Source organism: Osmerus mordax, chromosome 21, assembly GCF_038355195.1.
Source record: "Osmerus mordax isolate fOsmMor3 chromosome 21, fOsmMor3.pri, whole genome shotgun sequence".
NCBI classification, from domain to species: domain Eukaryota; kingdom Metazoa; phylum Chordata; class Actinopteri; order Osmeriformes; family Osmeridae; genus Osmerus; species Osmerus mordax.
Window position 1 is genome coordinate 6,489,401 of NC_090070.1, and position 16,338 is coordinate 6,505,738.

At 48.0% G+C, this 16,338-nt stretch overlaps 1 protein-coding gene across 1 annotated transcript in view; it reads right to left on the bottom strand.

Annotated features, from left to right (window-relative positions):
* Nucleotides 1-446: 446 nt before the first annotated feature.
* Nucleotides 447-16,338, bottom strand: part of LOC136965622 (xylosyltransferase 1-like) — a 21,767-nt gene continuing 5,875 nt past the window's right edge. The window contains exons 3-5 of the mRNA XM_067259804.1: nucleotides 13,580-13,778; nucleotides 7,269-7,602; nucleotides 447-3,948 (exon numbers count right to left, since the gene is read on the bottom strand). Coding sequence (XP_067115905.1) covers nucleotides 3,626-3,948; nucleotides 7,269-7,602; nucleotides 13,580-13,778 — 856 coding nt within the window. The 3' untranslated portion in view covers nucleotides 447-3,625. The remainder of the gene's footprint in view (nucleotides 3,949-7,268; nucleotides 7,603-13,579; nucleotides 13,779-16,338) is intronic.

Consider the following 16,338-nt stretch of genomic DNA (forward strand, 5'->3'; position numbering starts at 1 on the left):
GATCTTCTTGTGCTTTTACACTCTCGATAAAACACTAGAAACTACCAGGTTGAGGGTGTTAGTGTTCTGTTTAAGTAATGGCAAGTTATGGAGTGTAACTCATTTGGTGTTGTCATGGAAAACATGTGGTTGTGACTTCACGTTTGCCAGAATAATGACTAAGCTAGTTAACTTTAATGAAGTTGAACGCTTAAAGGATGAACATTCCACCAGAAGTGAAAGACAATTAATGAACAGATTAGGAGGTAAGTGACTCGTTATTTCCACGGAAAGCATTTTATGTTAACAAGTTCATCTTACTGAACAAATAGTAAAACTCGTCATGTGGCCCACTCACTACATTTATTGTAAACACAGGATGACAACTATGCTCTCAACCTTAATTGGTAAACACAAAAAAGACAGACAAAAATAAAACTAAGGAAGCCATGTATTTTTTTCTAGATTTTATTTTAAAAAGCAATCAGAGAACAATGAACCAATCTGTAAAACAAAAAGTTAACAAAAACCTGACAAATAAAAAAAGCTGAAAAGACAGAAGGCGTGATATACTGTATATATATATACAACAACGGACATTATTATTTATTTTTTTCAGCATTTTTTTGTTGTTGGTGTATTCCAGTTTCTTTAAATCACATTTCACTGGTGCTTTTTCTCACTCCACTTTTCGTAAAAAGTATAAAACAAACTGAAACCCTTTATAGTTGATGGACAGATACGATTTGTTAAGCGCTCCCCCAGACAGGAATATAGACAGCTAAGGCACAAGGTTTCCCTCAAAAAAACAAAACAAAAAAACAAGGGGGAAACAACGTTGAGTTCAGAGAAGGTTGTGCAACAGTTGCTCAGCAATACATTCCAGCAAGAAGAACAACAATCTGACGTGAGATTCTCTGAAAAAGGCGAGTATTTACGAACAGCTTTCCCCAAATGAGTCCTTAGCTCATCGTCTGCCTGTCAAAAACACTGAAACACGTTACATACCTTAAAATCACTCTGGGAATTCTCACATTTTCACTTCATGGTTGTTTAACCGCATTGTATATACATACCATCACTTTTGAACATCTTTTTTTGATACAAAATATGTATGTACATTTTCTTCATGTTAATTCTTGGTAACAAAATAAGACTTTTACATTGGGAGTAACACTTCATAAATTTAAGCAAATAATTGCCATTTGTACTGTTGAACAATGTTTGTCATTCAAAGAATGACCAGTACAAGAAATGGAGACAGGTAAGGGTCAAATGTGTCCAATATGCTATTTGTGGCCAAAATGCTAACTGCTTAAATTGTCCTTCACAATTGTTTGAAGAGACAGTTACAATTTGATTGACAGGGGCAATAGCTATTAGAATAGATCCATCCAACAGAGGGGCAAGGTGAACTTGCAATTGATTAACTTTAATGATCGTTGATTAGGTCCTTGTGAAAACATTCACTTAGTGACCTTGACAGCCAAATGATATTGACAATCACAGATTGCACATTAAATTGGTTCAGATTGGTTCAGTAGAGGGAGTTCATTTAAGGACGAAAAGAAAATTGCCTTTTCTACACCCAAATATTGTTGTGTGGTTGTTTTTCTGGTTGAACTACACTTCCCTCATTTCATTCGTGTTTTGAGCTGGGATAGATTGTCTTTCTTGATGGCACCAAAATAACGTAACCACTAAAACCTTTACAAGCTGGGACAGTTAACTGTGAAATCTTCTGTTCCTTGATTAAGATACAAGATTTGCTTTTATGTTACATTTTTGTCTCATCAAAGATAGCATCATCAACATCTCCATCACTCTTGACTAGAAAGTAGAAAAGGACCCAAGCGAAATGTAACACTACCAATGCACAAATGTTCCAGATCAGTTACTTTCTTACTTTTTCCATTTTGGGGGAGTGTTTTTGTCGTCTTCACCGTTCTCTGTTTGGTGAGGTTGTCAGGAGGCTGACATGTTCATCCTGCGTGCTTCCCTGCGCAATGTGTTTCGCAAACAGCAGTACAGGAAAAGGACAAGAAGGTCTATTCACAAGGTGACGACATTGACGCACTGGCGTTTGCAGTATAAAGGTACAGGTTCACGGGGGATGGCCTTTGTAAATAAAGGCAATTTCTTTACCAAAAAATATTTATCAAGCTGCCTTGGCAGCGTGGTAGTCATTTAGTCATTGACTAAAAATATCTGTATTTATATAAATGTATAAATAAATAGCAACTTGTGGACTCCCATTCACACAGTAATAATTTTGTTTCACCGTACTTGCAACGTAAAGTGTCATTGCCAACAAATTAAGAAATGGAAAAGGATAATAAATGGAAAAAAACCGGATTGAGAATTTTTTTTGCAAAAGCACAATTCATTCTATAGGCCTGCTTCCATTTAAATTAAAGGCATTCTCTGCGGAGAAAATGAAGGTCTGAAGGATCATTCTTTCCACAAAACTCGTCTGTCTTCAGCAAAGAAACCTTGTCCGAATGCTAAAAGAAAAATTCATATATCTCGAAATTATGATGACACAAATCTGATTTGTAGGCCTATGACTCTATGTTTCTACTTCCCCTTTGAAACAATCCCGCCTTTCTGAAAAGCCGCAGATTCCCGGCATTTTCCGCAATTGTGAAAAATAACGCTAGTCTTCTCAGCCGACCACTCTTCTGTTCAGGCACTGAAAGTGACAAAGCAGTGGTGTGTGGCAGGTACTCGGTCACTCACAAACAGAGATTGAGGCAACAAACTGACGTTCAAATCTTCGCTGCACCTTGGACATCAAATTTCAGTCGAGGATCATACTTCGTAAATGCTTTCTGTCCAAAAAAAACCCCTATGAAGAGAGAGGACAAAAGCCATTTTTCCCCTTTTCATATTCATCCTGAATCACACCACTGTATGAGTGGCCCTTGAATGTTCAACTTAGATATTGATTGGATTTAATTTTGACTTCCTGAAGGGAAAAAAACAAACCCCAACTGATACCGGCACCTCACAATGAGCAGTTGAATACTTGTTTCCTTCTGTCTCCTACGCTGTATGCCTTTAAGGCCTTGTGAAGAACACCTTGGTCCACTACCAGTGTTGACTATCCTGTTCCACTCTAACACCCCCAAATTCCCTATCTTGCATACTCAAAATGTGTGTATACTACTGAAAGTAGTATATACACATACTACTTCATACTTAATAGGGAATCGAGTGTTACATAAGACATAGCCCTATTGACTTCAAAACCAAATCTTTTGGTTGAGAGGCAAGCTAGGTGCCCAAGGTTGCTTGGCAACTCTCGCCTCTGTTTCAGACACAGCTTCGGTCACAGTAAGTTCAGCAATGAGATGAAAATAAATACATTGTCAAGAAATTGAAACTGCAAAGCCAGCAAAAAAACTAAACTAAAACAAGAACAACAAAGGAACCGATACTCTCTCTCTCTCTTTCTCTTTCTCTCTCTCTCTCTCTCTCTCTCTCTCTCTCTCTCTCTCCCTCTCTTGCTACCTCCTCTCCCGTTCAGAAACCCCCCAAGACAAAAACAAAACAAAGACAACACAACTAACGCAAACAATAAATTACTCAATCGCGAATCCTCACGCTGTAGTGCGGCCTCCCGACCAGCGGTGGCGCCGCCGCGCTACCTTATACGTCCGTTGGCGCGCGGCGCCACCAGCTGGGACTTAGGGTCCGGGCTGAGGGACGACCAGGGGGTCTTGGCGCAGAGCTGCATGACGGGGCAGGACGTGGGCCCTGTGGCGCAGATGTCGGCCGCCTCCCACAGCTCGCCCACCAGGCTGTCCAGCCACTTGTCCAGCTGGGCTCCGGTGAGGGCGGCGTTCCTCTTGGCCTGCTCCACCTGGCTCAGGCTCACCGGGATGTTGAGTACCGGATTGAGGCCGTGGAAACTCTGCTCCATGTAGCTGTTCTTGGCCGGCCCGTTGTGGAGCTTCAGGGTGTCCTCTGTAGAGACGAGGGGGGAGACGGAGGGAGAGATGGAGGGAAAGGAAGAGATGTCGAGAATAAGAAACAGAGCAGGATGGAGAGGGAGTGGGGAAGGGCACATGGTTACATTTTCTAATTCTCTTTATCCTTTAAACCTCGAAGAAGGAACAGTTATTTTGATTGTGTATTGAAGAAGGATTGGGAGACTGAGGAGTTTGAGAGGGTTTTTTTGACGCTGGATTCCTCAGATTTTACAGAGCGCTCAATCCCTCTTCACTGTTTTTATCGATTTCTCAGTAGTGTGACTCAAAGTAGGATCCAATCGTAGTTCTGCTACACTACTCCATTTTTACCTAACTTCAAGTTAACTCCCTAAAATGTTCAGACTTAAAACCATTCTCTTCTTCTCCAAACCCCCACCCTGTACTTCAGTAAAGCTGGACATTCCTCAGTCCTCCTCGCACCTGGACGCTACCCGCCTCCCTTCAGCGGGGCTATTGTGCGCTAGAGCTGCCTCCATTGGTTTCGCATGCGGCCGCTAGCTAGCGTCAGCGATTTTCATGTGCTAGCCACAGAGGTAGAGTAATGCAGAGTAATGGTGTGATGCCAGGCTTGAGAGGTACCAACCTGGACATGCCAGTTCTGCTGTGGTAGCTCTGTGTGTCTGTGTATATGTGTGTGTGTGTAGAGAGAGAGAACCTGTGTTTATGTGTGCCCAGTGCCATTGCCGAGCCAATGCTAAACCCCGACCATAAAGTTTTACAAGCTCTATGTGTAAGAGGACCTGGTGCCAGTCATGGTAGTAAATCACACTGAGGCTGGATAGATGGAGGAGCCAAGGCCAGTGGCACCCCCCCCCCACACACACACACGTCTAGACAGGACAAGAAGACATTCATCTGAGGAATGAAGGCACATGTACAAAGCGGGCTACACAGATCAATACAATTTGTATTTGATATGATTTAACTTACTTTACTAAATACAATTGAGTGGTCATTCTGTAAATATACTTAAAGATCCTGTTAAGTGGACCTGGAAACGAGTTTTAAGTTCGCCACACCACAGAATAATGTGTTAACTACCCATCCAAATTCGAATGAAAAAATAACACCGACAATATGTTAAATTAGGCTTTGAAATCGTGAAAAAATCAGCAGTCTTCTCTGCTTGAGACTGGGGGGGGCGTGTCGCCTGACGCAGCTGAAGCTCCGCCCCTCGCTGCCTAGTGCCTACCTCCGACCCAGATAATGGACGCTATGTCAAGCCGAACAAAACCGTATAGAATTAGATTTATTATTTATTTGTTCAATGAGTGAAACATACAGATGCATATAAATTAAATGTTCCCCTGAGCTGTAACAGTAAAAATGGACACCAGAGACAGCAGACAGTGAGCTCTCCAACTAGGCTACTTCCAACACATTAGCTACCATATCACCAAAATACCATCATTCTACACTGAGTAGCCTAATATCAATTTAGCGGTTTGCACTAACTCATAGCAGAGATACCTCTGGAAAAGTTATCTAGTATAATTATAGCAAGCACACAGAACTGAGTGATGAACTGCTGGCGGCGGTGGATGGTCCAGGTGCGACCGGAGGATGAACGGCCGGGGGGGCGATGCTCGGTATGGCTCCGCGCTGCAAGAGAAGCCGTGTGTTGGTGAACCCCGTCTGTCTCTGGTCCATGTTAAAACTGTTCGCTGTGAAATGGTCAGTGCAGAGGCGGCTGTTGGAGTTTATCCGAAGCTTTCCATGAGCGTGGCTCTTCACAAAATCTATCTACCTATTTTTCCTTTCATTATCAATAGGGAACTTAAATGGCGTTGCAGCGCAGCTGGAATGCATCCAGGGAAGATGCAGTTGCTGGTGGTGGGAGACATCCTGAAGCTAGCTAGCTATCTGATGTAGGCTACAATAACAGTACAGCAGGAGGAGCCATTCAGTGATCTGACGTAGATAGGGCATTTTTTGGCTCCGCACATTAAAACCTGATCTGAAAACGGAAGAGAAACTGTTCTTCGGTTTAACTCCACATTTCAGTGTGACAAAGTTTTAGCGCTTTGCACATGCTTTCAGGAACTAATTTTACACTTATATAATGTACTTAGAAGCAAAACATGGAATTTACTTTACAGGATCTTTAATACTCCAACAAAGTTATACATAGACTCCACATCAAGGTAGGACAGCAAGGGAATCTAGCTAGTAAGATTTATCGCCTAATATTATTGTGGAGTGAATCTATTGTCTGCTCTTGTGGCTCTCAGTAAGCAACAGGGATAAGGGGTTACTTAATTATTCGGCACGCAACCTTCCCCCGCGTCAACTGGGAAATTGGAAGCTGAATGCGAGGCAAACAAACAGACAAACCCAGACAAAAACACTCAGAAACTATTGATGAATAGTAGAGTTGCCTTGTGCTCGCACAATAGGTTTCACAACTCCACGGAGATGCAGAAGCCAGGGACTTGACTTTCCCGCTCTTTATAATTAAAAAGGCTCAACAGCAATATAAACCCAATGCGAACCGTGATTATACGTACAGTTTTGTTGTTGTCGTAGTTTTTTCGCTTTTTTTGTTTGTTTGTCTGTGTAACTGTGAGTTTCAGAGCAACAATGGGTATCGGGGTGTACTAGTTAATGCATTGATGAAATGAGACTTAATTTGGGTCAGAGGGTTGATAAATATGGCTGTGTTTGAAATGCTGTTCAGTATGTACGAGAGACACACAGTAGACTCCCAGAAATAGACCAGGAGATAAACAACTCACAGCATCCCAGACGGTTGATTATAGAGTGCATCTTATGGACCACATGTTCTGTATTAATTGTGATATATGCATGTAGATATATTACACATCATGTTAATGGGGAGTACAGCTTATGTTCCATGTTGCTGTGTGTGGGTTTACATGCTGTACCAAATGGCTTTATTAGCCCAATCTGCTGTGAACATCTATTCGTTTTTCTGTCACCTATGCACGTCCAAGAATCAATGCTATTTGGTGCGAACATTGTTATTAAGTGGCGCCACAAACCAGTGGTGTGTGTGGAAGCGCGTGCGTCTTTAGGGGTGTTTCCAGCGGAGAAAAAAACACTCCTGCCCCGGCACGCCGATGTCATCGTGTACCAGTGTGTGTCCATCGTGCGACATGCTCTCCTTCTCCAGGTCACCCTCCTCTCCTCTCCCTCCTTACCACGCCCCTCCCTCCCGTTGATCCTCCCCTCCATCCATCCATCCATCCCTCCCTCCCTTCCCCCCCCTCCACCCACCCACCCACCCTGCACCCCTCCCTCCTCCCATCCCCTCCCTCCCCTCTCTCCCCTCACCTTGTCGTATGGGCTGGTGCTTGCTGAAGGCGAGCGGCGCGACCAGGAAGCGCGTCTCGGCCACGGGGCTCCAGTGGTGCAGCACGCGCACCGTCCACATGCCCGGCCGCAGCGGCAGGTTGAGGGGCGGCCGGTAGTGGGTGAACTCGGCGGCGGCGTCGATCAGAATGTCGTAGGTGGCGGCGATGACGTTGGTGGGGTCCACCCACACCACGGTGACCGTGACGTTGGCGCCCTTGTTCCACCTCTGCATGCCCACCGTCTCGTCCATGGGGCCCATGAGGCCCCCGAAGTTCCGGAACATGCGCTCCTTGGCGTCCCAGTCCGTGCCGATCTGGGTGGGGGGGGGACGGAGGTGCCGAGGAGGGATGGAGGGAGGGAGGGATGGAGGGATGGATGGATGGTGGGAGGGATGGAGGGAGGGAGGGAGGGATGGAGGGAGGGAGGGAGGGATGGATGGATGGAGGGATGGAGGGATGGAGGGAGGGATGGAGGGAGGGATGGAGGGATGGAGGGAGGGATGGAGGGATGGAGGGAGGGAGGGATGGAGGGAGGGAGGGAGAGGGGGTGGAATAAAAAAAAGAGAGAAGGTTAGACAGCGGGAAGGGAGCAAAGAGAAGAGGGAGTGAGACGGACAAGAGATGGTAAAAAGGCAAAAAAGAGAAAGTAGGAAAGCGACAGCAAGAAGCAAACACGGAAACAGCGAGGGAAGACAAGAGACAAAGACAATGGAGCGAAGAGAGAGGCCTGTTCATTTACCGGACCTTAAATGACAGCAATAAGTGCAACTGGATAACACACAAGGCGCACACAGTGACATCGGACCCACTTCAAGAAAATAATGAAATGGGTCCAACGCTATAATACGCGTCTGCACTCTGGCGTTGAGGGAAACAGTGAACAACACACTCAACAGATCTTCACCCTCCTCACACACACACGCACAAACACACACACACTCCCCTCCACACACACACACACAGACATAGTCATTGTTTCCCGACACGGAAACGTGCACATGGCAATCGCACACCACATCATTTAGCGTCCTCTCCAGTAAGGCTTCTTTGGAGGCGTGTGGTTGTGTGAGGTGAGGAGGTGTGGGAGAAGGATGGGGGGGTCGATGTTGATGGGGAGCGGGAGCGGGCGGAAGCGATTCCGGCGGGGCAGACCACCCCCCACCCCCTCTGCTCCCCTCGGGGGGGGGGGGGGGGGGGATCAATCTATCTAGCTTATAGCGCCTCAACACAAACAGAGGGGGAGATGGTGAGAGCCTAGCGGGCGGGTGGACGTGCTGGGGAAGGGGTTTAAAACGCCTATAACTCCTTTGAATGCGTCACGGACTACAGCAGGAGCGGGAGGGAGAGGAGGGGAAAGGCAAAGGTGAGAATGAGAGAACGAGAGAGAGGAGGTGATAGAGAGAGAGAAAGAGAGAGAAGAGTGTGTGAGTGAGTGAGGTGTTAGCAGAAACGTGAGATGGAGGGATGAGGGCTGTGTAGGAAGAGCTCATCCTTACGCCGGCTGATTAACACAGTGCTCGGGCGATCAATGCCTGACTGGAACCAAGGCTATTACAGGCTGAGTGAGAAGTACAGAGGTATAAATAGATGCCTCTGTGAGAAATTAAAGTGTGTCTGCGTTTGAGTGTGTGCGCGTGCGTCTACGCGTGCGTGTGTAGTTGGTGCGCGTTGGTCGCGTCACTGCGTGTGGCTGTGCGCGCGTGCAGGGTGGCACTGCACGTGTGCGCACAGTGCGCGTGCGCAGTGCCTGTGTGTAATCTGAAGGTTACCGGTTAGATTCCCGGCTCTGCCAAATGACGTTGTGTCCTTGGGCAAGGCACTTCACCCTACTTGCCTCGGGGGGAATGTCCCTGTACTTACTGTAAGTCGCTCTGGATAAGAGCGTCTGCAATAAATGACTAAAATGACTAAAAATGACTATCCGAATCGCCCCCAAAACCCTGCGTGCGTTCGGCACCTTCTGAAACACACAACCGTCTTGAACCTCCCCCATGTGACTGACCTCAGCTCTGGCGCTATACCAAACCCTTTTCCCTCCTTCCTCCGCTTTAAAGGCTCTGCAGCCTACATTAATCAACTGAAATGCCAATCAGCCAAACTTCTCATTCCCCTCAATCCAGATAGACTTCCAGAGTGCTTCTCGTTGGCCCATAAGACACCCGATTGATTGGCAGCGGTCTAATTCCGAGGCGCCAACTCAAATCAAAAGACTATCGACGAGTGAATCTCTGTAATCCACTGATGGGGATGACTGCCTTGCCAACACTAAACAGGCTCCCTCTCTCTCACTCTTCTCTCTTCCTTCCTTCCTTCCTTCCTTCCTCTCTCTCTCTCTCTCTCTCTCTCTCTCTCTCTCTCTCTCTCTTCCCTCTTCCTCTCTCCCTCCCTTCCTTCCTTCCTTCCTTCCTTCCTACCTCCCTCTTTTTCTTCCTTCCTTCCTTCCTTCCTTCCTTCCTTCCTTCCTTCCTTCCTTCCTTCCTTCCTACCTCCCTTCCTACCTCCCTCTTTTTCTTCCTTCCTTCCTTCCTTCCTTCCTTCCTTCCTTCCTTCCTTCCTTCCTTCCTCCCTTCCTTCCTTCCTTCCTACCTCCCTTCCTACCTCCCTCTTTTCCTTCCTTCCTTCCTTCCTTCCTTCCTTCCTTCCTTCCTTCCTTCCTTCCTACCTCCCTTCCTACCTCCCTCTTTTTCTTCCTTCCTTCCTTCCTTCCTTCCTTCCTTCCTTCCTTCCTACCTCCCTCTTTTTCTTCCTTCCTTCCTTCCTTCCTTCCTTCCTTCCTTCCTTCCTTCCTTCCTTCCTTCCTACCTCCCTTCCTACCTCCCTCTTTTTCTTCCTTCCTTCCTTCCTTCCTTCCTTCCTTCCTTCCTTCCTTCCTTCCTACCTCCCTTCCTACCTCCCTCTTTTTCTTCCTTCCTCCCTTCTTCTCTCTCAGTGATGGGTGACTGATGGACACAAAGACTAGAAAAGGTGGGGTGACATGGCAGGTCCCTTCACAAAACACACCAACAGCCATCTGAATCCATACGACAGCCATGTGAAAATCCCTGAATCAGCCCACTTCTATACAGACTCACTTCATTGGATGAGGATCAACTGTATTATCCATTGAATCGTCCAGTCGAAGCAAAGTTAATTGCCGTGGGCGCGTCGGTTACAATAACGATTAATGCCCATCAGTGTTTCATTTGTTGGTCATGAATGAGCCGTAATTGTTGACTGGAGATTGTTTGGAGACAGCACAGGCGTTAGACCGTAAGAAAAAGCTTTCATGGTGTACACCCTGTTATTGAATGTGACGTAGGTTTTTACAAATCTTGACATTTATCAATAATCCCAGCTAAAGGAGATGTTCACAGTGGTAGCCTAGGACTGGCAAGACAGTCTTTATTGACCAACAAGATCATTTGGGTCAATGGAGAATTCCTTCGATGGCCTATTCAAGGTTCACTCTCTTATTTATGGCTTTTGCTCTTTCTCATTATGACTACATGAAGGCAGTCCAAAAAAGCCACCACGGCCTAAACATGGGAGAAGACACTGTGTGAAGCGATAGTAAAAGACTGCAAGGTTACCTCAAGGATATATGCTTTTTCCACTTCAAAACCCCCCAAAATACAGTGTGTTCACTGCCCATGCTCATCACCTCCCCGCAACCTCCACACTCAACTCCATCCTATTTTTACCCCCTTTTTTGTTACATTCAAATTAAATACATGTTTTACATGCCAACCTGGCAACCCTAAACCCCCTTTCCCACGTATTACAGTTCCACCCTCCACTCCACTTTAATGCTGACCTGGCATCCCCTAAAAAAAACCCTCACCGGCGCCCAGACTCCGACACCTCCATAAAACATGACAGGTCAATCAGATCAGGCAGTAGCTGGTTGGGGTGGTGGGGTGGTGGGGTGGGGCTTTAGCAGCAGCAGTACCCCCCGGGCACATCTGGCCTTGATTAAACAAGATGGGGTGGGGGGTGGGGGGTTAATGGCAAGGATGCCCCCCCAGGGCCTCTCGGTCGTTCGCAGGGGCTTATTAGTGGCGCTCTTTGTGGGGAGTAATCAAACACAGGTGTTGAACGCCGCCCCGAAGCACTCCCCGGGGCCTGGTGTAAAACGCGGTGTCTCTCTGGGTTAGGGTTGCCAGGTTGGTCTATAAAGACACCACACCGGAGAGGAGGAGGGAGAGAGGGTGGAGAGAGAGCGAGGCAGGCAGGCAGGGGTTCGTGGTGGTACAGGATGATTATGCACGGACGAGAGGTAGAGGTAGATAAAGAGAGCCAGAGCAAGAGAGGAACGCGGGAGATTGCGGGGTTGGCAAGGAGACAGTAAGTAAGTAAGACTTTATTTATATAGCACTTTTCATACAAGAATTGCAGCTCAAAGTGCTTTACATAAAATCAACAAAAACAATAATACAAGTGTTGATCTAAAACGTTTAACAAACCAAACTAGCCGCACTCTATCTGCGGTCTCTCGAATCCATCTTAGATCCGAGCTGCCACTTGCAGTTTCTAATACACAAACATGACAAGGGGGTAGACAGGACGAGACTAGAAAGTTGAAAGTTACAGCATAACATGAGGAGAGAGGAGGAGAGAAAAATGCAACACCCAGACAATGCTCCTAGAGGAGTACAGTGTGGGAACAGACAAAAACCTCAGCACATAAGCACAACAACATTTACAAAAACACGCGACTTGCAACGGGGAGTGGGGGGGGGTAGACAAGCAGCATCTGGACCTGCAGCCATGGTAGGCGCTGGACACAGACCCGCCAGCCACCCTGGGGAAACAAGCAGGCGAAGGCGTTGGATGGGGGTGGGGGGGTGGGGATATCTGTAGTAGGTGAAAGTTAATGTGTGAGTAGGTCTGGGTTGGCGCCCTCGACCTAGGCCACAATCAGTCCGATTCTCCCTATGCAGATTGTGTTGGCCAGGAGACATCCTTGGTTATGACCCGGGCAGAGACCAAACCACAGATGTCGGTGGGGGGGGGGGAAGGGAGGAGCAAGATAGTATCGCTTCAGCGCTCTCCAGGGGAGTTGTTTTCCAGCGACGGCCTTGGCCAGGGCCTGTGCTGGTTACGGGGCAGGCATCTCGTAGAGTCAGCGTTTATCTACCTACTATCTTCCATGCGTATACAGTACAGTGTACACTGGCAGAACTCAGTGTGTAAACTACAAACGATAACCCCGCTGTCCTGTCAGTTTATCTTTCCTCTCTCTCTCTCTCTCTCTCTCTCTCTCTCTCTCTCTCTCTCGCTCTCGCATTTCCGCCTCTCTCCCCTCTCCTTCTCTCATTATGCCTCTCCAGTTCTCTCCTCTCTTTCGCTCTCTCACTCTCTCTCTCTGGTATCTGTCTATCCCCACCTCTCCCTGCCTGCCTGCCAGTCATCCGACATGCTCCAGACAGCTGGCCCCCCCTATTCTGGCGCTGAGAGCTCAGATAGTCTCAAACACGTCATTTTTTCTGTCACTCACAATTTTTTCTGAGGCTAGACAGACCCGGTTTCTGGAAATGCTTGGGACCTAGCCAGCCTGGGTGCTGTATTAGAAATGCCCCACCCACCGCCCTAAGAAGTTCAAAAGGGTCATTGGACCAAGTCACCGAAAAAAGCTCAAAGCTGCGCCCATCTGTTCTCCTGCAGAGTTCTGAGGAAAATGTTCCGAAGGTCACGACATGGATGGGACAACCAGAGTGTTAAAATGGTGCCAAAAAAATAAGGTCAGACTTCGCTAATACTAACAAGCAGGTTCAGCGGCTAGCATGCAGAGGGGGGAGGGGGGGGGGGGGGGGGGAATGTGTGTGTGTGTGTGTGGGGGGGGGGGGGGAATGATAAACATAACACAACAATCACGAAGTCACTCCAGTGTGAAGGTGAGGAGCCAGTTCATTAACAGACAACAAATAAGCAGCGAACGAGGCGTTCATCCACATAAAGTTTGATGAATTCAATCAATTTACATTTTACAAGGCCGTTACAGACCTCTTGTTTAATTGCACGCGCACTGCTGAGAGTCCCTGCCAAGGTCGCGATAGCGATGAATGTAATGTTACCATGGCAAAGAGCTATATATCTAACCTGCAATTATATGACAACATGACTTGTGTGAATGGCACCACGCTTTTAAATATGTAGCCAGTTTAATAACATCCAAGTTATTAACCGAGTGAAGGACTGCTGGTCACTGTGTTCTGAGTGGCCTAAACGTCAACGTCTGGGGAACGTTGTATAAACATTGTTAAACGTTGTATAAATGTAGCACAACCCCAAATAAGTGAGTGTCTGTCTTACCTCGGCGAACTGGAGGCGGCTGAAGGTGCTACTGGGGGGGTCGGCCATCTTGAATTGCTTCTTGGGCATCACCCAGGTCTCCAGGGTCTCCAGCTTGCTGGTTGCCAGGTTGGTGGCATGGTGCTTAACCAGGTAACCCTGGAACTGGTCCGACTGGAAGTAGAGGTGGACCGACACTGGGTGGCCCATGGGGAAATACCTGGCAACCCCAAAACGGAGGAGCGAGAGAAAAAAAGGGATTCCATTAGCGAGCTCAAACTCGATACAGCGGCGTTTCTGAAAGGTTAAAAGTGTAACGGGAGAACGTCGATGGCTTTTTTCCCCTCCGACAGTTGAGTGGCGACGCCGTCGGAGGCGGTGTAAGGCGGTGAGCGGCGTGTGCGGCTGTGTTTGTGTGTCTTCTTCGTGTTTGTTTGCTGTGATTGTCTGTGAAGCGTTAATTCAGTGACCTATGAAAACATCTGCTGGCTGGAGGCAGCAGGAGGGGGAAGGGAAAGGAACAGGACCCAGACATACACACCGTTAGTGTGTTCAATAATCGTGCTTTCACTCAGGTTTATTGGGGACGTTATTAGGTTAGCCATAGATCACTGACCTGTGACCTCTATGACACAGCTAGCTGCAAGACACACACAAACACGCACGCTCTAAGTGGTTCAAGGCCAAGTAGAAAGGTCCAACTTGATAGGAGCAGGCCTGGGTCTGACTAACACACAGACGCACACCTACACACACTAACGGTTATGTTCTTGTTTCTGGACATGTGGCAGAGGGCTGGACCTGAGGGCAGAAGGACTTCTGGGAAAATAAACAAGGGGAGGAGGGGTGGGGGTGGAGTGTGGAGGAGGAGGACGATACACAGCTGCCCCCCCCCTCCCCTCACACTTTCCCTCACTTTCTCTGCACCCTTCTCTCTCTCTCTCCTCTCTCTCTCTCTCTCTCTCTCTCTCTCTCTCTCTCTCTCTCTCTCTCTCTCTCTCTCTCTCTCTCTCTCTCTCCTCTCTCTCTCTCTCTCTCTCTCGCTCTCTCTCTCCTTCTGTTCCTTCAGTTTACCTCCTAACACACACTAACACGCACACACTCACACTCCTGCGCTCCCGTGCTTGCCCACCTCTGTATTCTGCCCCCCCCCCCCCCCTCCTCTTCCCAAGTCAGTCCATCCCGGCAACGCTCCCCTGACGAGCCGAACTGCAAATATTTACAGCGCCGCCACACAAACAACACCCCCCCCCCCCCCCCCCCCCCCCACACACACACAGACGCCCGTACACACCGCCTCCCTCTCCTTCTCTCCGCCCCTCCTTTCCCTTCTCCCCTGCGGAGCAGACTGGGCAACACAGAGGCTCCATTCAGCCGCCCTCCAGGGCCGCTACCTAGAGGAGTCGCAGCAGGCTGTGAAGAGACAGAAATCTCTTTCTGTTTCTCTCTCTCTCTCTCTCTCTCCTCTCTCTCTCTCTCTCTCTCTCTCTCTCTCTCTCTCTGTCTCTCTCGCTCTCTCTCGCTCTCTCTCTCGCTCTCTCTCGCTCTCTCTCTGTCTCTCTCTCTGTCTCTGTCTCTCTCTCTCTCGCTCTCTCCTCTGTCTCTCTCCTCTCTCTCTCTCTCTCCTCTCTCTCTCTCTCTCCTCTGTCTCTCTCGCTCTCTCTCTTTGTCTCTCTCTCTCTCGCTCTCTCTCTCTGTCTCTCTGTCTCTCTCTGTCTCTCTCTGTCTCTCTCTCTGTCTCTCTCTCTCTCTCTCTCTCTCTCTCTGTCTCTCTCTCTCTCTCTCTCTCTCTCTCGCTCTCTCTCTCTGTCTGACTCACGGACGCTCATGGCAGCCCCACCCTTTCTTCCAACGCACACATGGAGACCAGCACACACACTCACACAATCAGACACACACACACTGTATGCATGCCGGGAATCCACACAGACACATGGGGTCCCAACAGCACTTTATACTGTGTGTGTGTGTGTGTGGAAGATTGAGTTTGCCTGTTTCCCCAAGTAAAAGCTTTTTCACATGGTAATTACGTTCCCTTTTCAGTGATTTGCTGACTGACACATACATACACATTTACACAAACCACACTTAAGCGTGTTAATATGCAGGCCCACAGATGAGACATGCACTATACATGCACGCACACACACACACATATACTCGTACACAGCCACACACACACACATAGAGATACACACACATCCACACGAACACAAACGCATCCACGCACACACACGTCTACATCCACACACACACACATACACCACACACACACACACACAAAACCTCATTTCCTTTCCTCCCTCGTTCACAGAGCTGGCACATGAGTAGAAACAGCTGTATCTGGTGAGATGGAGCGGTTTGGTGGTTCGTCAGACAGAAACGTGTTTCCTCTCATTTCTCCTTTTCCCCCTCATCCCTCCACTCCTCCGCCCTATCCAGGGTTCCCTGCGCCCACCCACAAAGCAGCGGGGCGTGCGGCGTAGCTAGAGGGTCCGTCCTGTATCCCCATGTACTCCCTGTGTGGAGACAAGACCTCAGCGGGAACAAAATGAAAGTCCCGCTCCTTTGAGCGGGAGTGAGACTTTTATTTTGGAGGGGACCTATCGTATATGTTGTGTTAAACTAACGTATTGATATGGCAACAACAACAACAAAGGTTTGGGAAAAGCGAGGTTGAGAATTGCGGATTGCTTTTCATTAGTGGAACAGGGGAATGGTGATGCAACGCCAGTGGACACAGCACTACTTACGCAGAGAGAATCATTTGTGGTTGACGG